Source organism: Orycteropus afer, unplaced genomic scaffold, assembly GCF_000298275.1.
Source record: "Orycteropus afer afer isolate SDZICR_OR568_19922 unplaced genomic scaffold, OryAfe1.0 scaffold00037, whole genome shotgun sequence".
NCBI lineage: Eukaryota > Metazoa > Chordata > Mammalia > Tubulidentata > Orycteropodidae > Orycteropus > Orycteropus afer.
The window spans coordinates 16902140-16907938 of NW_006921624.1; the positions used below are offsets into that span (position 1 = coordinate 16902140).

General features: G+C 41.7%; 1 protein-coding gene across 1 annotated transcript in view; it reads left to right on the forward strand.

Moving 5' to 3' along the window:
* The window catches only part of SVEP1 (sushi, von Willebrand factor type A, EGF and pentraxin domain containing 1), a 239190-nt gene that overhangs the window by 227762 nt on the left and 5629 nt on the right, over positions 1-5799 (forward strand). The window contains exon 46 of the mRNA XM_007936774.1: positions 949-1044. Coding sequence (XP_007934965.1) covers positions 949-1044 — 96 coding nt within the window. The remainder of the gene's footprint in view (positions 1-948; positions 1045-5799) is intronic.

The window sequence follows — 5799 nt, forward strand, 5'->3', positions numbered from 1 at the left end:
TCCTACTTCCGTAGTGATACTGCCTCGGAAACCCAAGGAGGGGTCGCTATGAGTCAGGGCTGACTCGAAGGCACATAACAACAACAACAACAACTGCTAACCTCAGGGAGTGTTTCCCTCCACGTGCCCCAACTACAGGCGTGGCTTAGCTGTCTTAGCTTACTGAGCTGTGCCCGCCCGCTTGCTTCACCTAGAGCTCCCCAGATTTTCACGTGCACGCAGATCACAGGAATGCTGTTAAATGGTACGTTCTGACTCAGTAGGTCTGGGGTGGGGCCTGAGAGTCTGCATTTCTAACAAACTCCCAGGTGATGCCAGTGCCACTGGCTTGCCACTTGGAGTATCAAGGCAGTAGATAGTCTGACACCTTTTAAACAGATGGTGACTCAAGAGTTCAGTGATTGCTAGTAGGAGGAGTCATTGCTGTGGAGGGTGTGGGGATGCCTGACTCCGTCACCCCCAGGCCTTGGCTCCAAGGAAACAAAGGTTGGTTGGTCCCATCACTACTAACATGTCGCCAACACCAGCCTGCGGTATAGCCTACCTGACTTCCACTCCCACGTTTAGTTCAAGACAAGAAGAGAGAGTCGAGGTGGCCAAATCCTCTTAGAACATTTTGTGTCATTGGAAAGGGAAATTTGAAATGATAATAAATGGAAAATATTTTGTGTAGAACCAACACAGAAAACATTAGCAGACATCAGTAAGAGTGCCCTCACTGAAGGAGTGGCATTTGGCATTAACACCATTACATCTGGCTAAGGGCCAGACATACATTCCTCATGGTGTTTTCCCAGTGATACTGATTAATAAGCACAACACAGGGAAGCTTATCTAATGGCTCAGGCAAGGTATCACTCCTCCTGGAAAATGATTTTTGAGCACTTGAGCATATCAGGGTGTGCGTACTTTGACCGGGTCTTATTCAGTCTCTTTTTTTTTTTTTAGCAATATGCATCCTTCCCTGTCTGAACGGCGGTCGCTGTGTGGCCCCTTATCAGTGTGATTGTCCCCCTGGCTGGACTGGGTCCCGCTGTCATACAGGTAGGCTTCTTCTCATGGTTAGCTTCTTTGGTGACTTAGTTCCAGGAAGTCCCAGAGGACACTGATGAGTGTGACTCAGATTCAGATGTGGTGGTGACATTAAATGGGTCCCAAATTGTGCAAGAACCATGCAAGATGGTCCCTTAAACAGTGGCCTCGGTGCTGAGCTGTTTCTTTGCCTCAAAGGTGCTTTTCAGGGTTGTGTGCCAAAGAAGAGCACCTAACCTGACTCGCTTGTCGGCCTTCTTCGTGTTACCTGCTCCATTTTGCAGAAAGTAAAGAAAACACTACACAGAGAATCAGATTAGTATTTATTTTAACCTCAGCAGCTAAATGACCAAATTGTGGTAATTATAACAAGGCTCTAAATAAATACATTTATTTATTTATTTATTTATTTATTTGCCTGTTTATCTATTTATTTATTCTCGTGATTTGGGTGAAAGTTTGTAGAGCAAACTGGTTTTCTAGTCACATCCTGTTCTGTGACATTTACTGCAGTCCCCACCCTGTAATAGCATTCTTCTCACTTCCCCCTGTACCCACCCCTTCTCTTTGTCCTTGCTTCCCTTCCCCTCCCACCTTCTAGCTCTGTTTTTGTTGCTGTTATGTGCCTAGGCAAATGCTGACCTCTTGATCTCATATACTTGATTGTTCTAATGAGTACATTACCCTCCTGATATTATGCTTCAACTTACAGGCCTGTCAGTCATTTGGCTGACAGTGGAGGCACGGGTTAAATTTATTTCCTATCTTGAAGGGTATCTAAGGACCATAGCCTCAGGGCTTCCACCAGTCTTCATCAGGCCAGTAAGCCCGGTCTTTATTTTATGATTTTGAGTTTTGTTTCACATTTCCCCCACTCTGTGTGGAACCCCTTATTGTGATCCCTGTCAGAGCAGTCAACAGTGGTGGCTAGGCAGCATCTAGTTCTGGTCTCAGGGTTTTGGAGCCTGGGGTTCACGTGCTCCATTAGTCCTTTGCACTAATTGTTTCCTTGTATCTTTGATTTTCTTCACTCTTCTTTTCTCCGGATGGGGAGAGACCAATAGTTGCACCTTAGATGGCTGCTCACAAGCTTTCAAGACCTGAGTCTCCACTGATCAAAGTAGGATGTAGAACATGTCTGTGTGGACTGTGTTGTGCCAATTCACCTTAGTGTCCCCTATGACTATGGTCCTGAGCCTCCGTACCCAGTGACTCACTGCCTCAAGGTGTTTGGTTATAACTAAGATGTTTTTTATAACTTTGTCCCCTACGTGCTCTGCTGCATTCATGGATATATTTGCAGCATATATAAATACATAGGTAGAGACAGCCTCTGTCAAATCTATATGTATTTGCGGGTGTGGTTCCATTCACCTTCCCACCGCTGTTCAGGTTGAGTGTCTATCTATGTAAGTGCTCGTAAGTTATTGCAGTTACTACTGCAGGATGACCTGTGCAGTAGTGTTCACCTTTGTTGCCTTTGACCCTTGTGCTCCGCCTTATGTCTTCCACTGCCTTGATCATTTTGTGCTGAACTGCCCCTTATTGAATAAATACATGGAGTCCCTTCTCCCTACCTCTTAGACTTTTCTCATAGTATCCCTCTTCTTTCTACCTTTTCAAACCTTACCCAACGTCCAAGGCCATGCCTAAGTTTCTTCTTGTCTCCAAGCTGGTTCTATATGGCAATAATCTGTTTCCTAACATTCCATTTCTATAAATGTTAGGCAGTTAGAATCATGCAGACTAATGCTCAGTTGATCTAATTCATTTGTGTTTCTTTGCACTCCCTAACTAGAATAAGCCCTTCATGACACTGCTCCATATAGTTTTCCTTTTTTCTGGTTTTGTAGCAACTACTTCATATATTCTACTTACAGCCCCTAAGTACTAAGCATACAGAAATATATAAAATGAGAGCTCCTGCCCTCCAGAATTTCAATCTAGAAAAGGGGAAGGGATGCAGACTGGCCTGTAAGTAGATAGCTAGGTTACATTAAGATATGGGTAAGTTGGATTCTACAAAAAGGCTGGCAGCAGTGAAGATGGATAAACTAACCAAGTGGAGGGTTTCAGAAAAGTCTCCCAAGACTTTTAGAATCAGAAGAAGAGCAAGAGGAGTCACCAGGAAAAGATCATTGAAGTCAGTGGCAAGGAGGTATAAAATACACAGGTGTGTACAACAAAGTGTAAACTGAAGCCACAGAGGAAATGAAGGTGTGGCTGCAAATGAAGGAGCCAAATACGATTATGTCTCAGGAGGAACAGAAACCACTGAAGGATTTAAGAAGGGAAATCCTGTCATCAGATTTTCTTTTAGTGAAATGATTTTGGCAGCAGTTTGGAAAATGAATTGGCAGAAACACTCACAGTGGAGAGTTTAGTTAGGTTATAGAAGTCAAACTGGCAAGAGATCTGGAGAAATAATAGATTAAAATGGTAGATTTTGAGAGAGGTCAAATGAGTGTTACTCAGTTACAGATTTGTTATGGAGGTAAGGGTCTGAGGAGACTTAAGCCAGGTGTTTCTACCTTGTGCTACTGAATGGAAGGTAGTGCTTTCTACTGAGATAGAGGACAGAGGAGGAGCAGGTTTGAGGATACAGGTCAGTGTGGACATGCTGGGCTTGAGGGATCTGCAGAACATTGAAGGGGAAAGGACTGATTAGCAATTGGGTGATGGGTTAGGCTCCCAGAAGATACATCTAAGTTGAAGATAGAGATGTGTAAGTCATCACTAGAAAAAATTCACAGGAAATTAAGTATGCAGAAGATACATAGTAGGAGAAGGTGGTCCAGACTAGAACATTGTAGGCACCAACATTATAGGGAAGGAAGAAGATATGAACACTTTAGACGGGGAAGTACAAGAATGATTTATTTGTAATGTGTAGTGAATTTTGTTACAGCCATAATTATTTTATGAATCCATTTAATTACAGGGAAAAGTGCTAAAAAATATATATTAAATGGAATAAAAATCCCAATAGCTTTAAACTGCAACAACAAAAAAAGTGATTTATTTGTTAGTTGAAGTGGTTGCCACTAAATCAGCATGCTCTGTCAAAAGAGTAATAATTTTTATATTCGCAAGCAGAAAACTGTGGGATGTTGGTCTTAGTTTATTGTGTTTTGTTTTTGCCATTTTATATACTTCTTTGGTAATTTCCCTGTTTAAGTAAATTGCAAATAAATACAACTGCTGCCCTATGCTTACTCTTACTCACCGAAAGATTGGTGTTTTACTTCTTGTCCTCTCTCTTCCCCTCCAGTGCTTATCAAGTCCCTGGTATTTGCTTAGCAGAATTTTTTTTTTCATATTATATGAATGGATGACTTTAAAAGTGTCATTTATTTATATCTCACCAAAGATGAGTCTTCCATTTGGGGAGGGGCCCACATTCCCATGCTGTAATGAGACTGGACTGTTTCGCTACTTCTAGCTCTCCAAACAGGCCTTTTATTATCTTCCTCTGGGGAGCTCGCCTTTCTTTTTGATAAACTTTATTAAACTTGTTGTTAAGTCTTCATCAGGTTTTTTAACAAATAGATGTCATACACATGAAGAGTTTGGTTATGAGACTGGTTTTGTGAGAAAGATGTCTGTATAATAAGTCTTTGGGTGTTCACTCAGGGTTTTATCCATGACTAATTTTTATCCCTAATACATGCTCTATAACTCCAGTTAGAGCTGATAAAAGTCATGAAATGGATTTCCTAGCCAACTACAAAAGACTTTTTGAATCATCTGTTATTTTAGACAATCCATATACTTGATTTATTGTGGTTAGAGTTCATGTCTAACTTGGTCACTCAATCAGTCATAGAGTTTAATGGTAACTCCTTCAAGAAATTCACAATCTAAGATGAAGGAATAGACAGACAAGCAACACAGACCCTCTTCAACAAAGAAAAGAAAAACCAATTGACAGAGATACAGAAGATAATTCTGGAGCCCTGAGCTTTGAAAGAAACTATACAGAAGTGGATTAGGCACCAACTAGTGGAAAAACCTGAATGAAAACAATGAGTACAAAGATGGTTGAAGCTGTGGGCTGTTAGCTACTCTGATGAGACCAACAGCCTGAATATTTCCAGGTGGTGTTGGGATCTGAGAATTGACCTAAAGATCAGCCCTGGTCACCAAGGTCTACAGGGATGACTGTGCTGGTGGCCTATGACTAGGAAGGGAAACAACAAGGAGGGAGACAACCTGAGCTGTTGACTTTCCGCTGTCTGGAGGGAGCAGCCATTTTGATTGTTTATAAGCGGTGGCCATTTTGGATATTTAAAGTGACCAAGGGAACAGCCATTTTTAATCATTACAAGTGGCAGCCATTTTGGATTTTAAAGTGAGAGCATTCTCATTTGGATTCCAAGGACCTAAGAATAGGCTTTGTTTGCCAAGGTCACCAGGGACATACAAGAGGCTGACAACAGGAAAGGATACAGGTGGTGAGTGTATAAGTGCTGTCAACTAGCAAATAGAGGAGCACAGTACCCTGCTTATGTAGATAACATACAAACAAAACAAAGAAAATGAAAATCGTGGGCAAGTCACTTCAACATACAATCACCAATTAAATATAAGCACAGAAACGTCACAATGCCTCAGAGACAACAGAGCATCACTGTCCACACAAAGAAGCAAGATAAAGCAGGAGGAACAAGAGACCAGGATATAGACCCAAAACACATCCCTGAGGAAGACGCAGCATTGGAACTCCCTGATAAGGAATTCAAAAGAATTATATTTAGGTATCTTCAA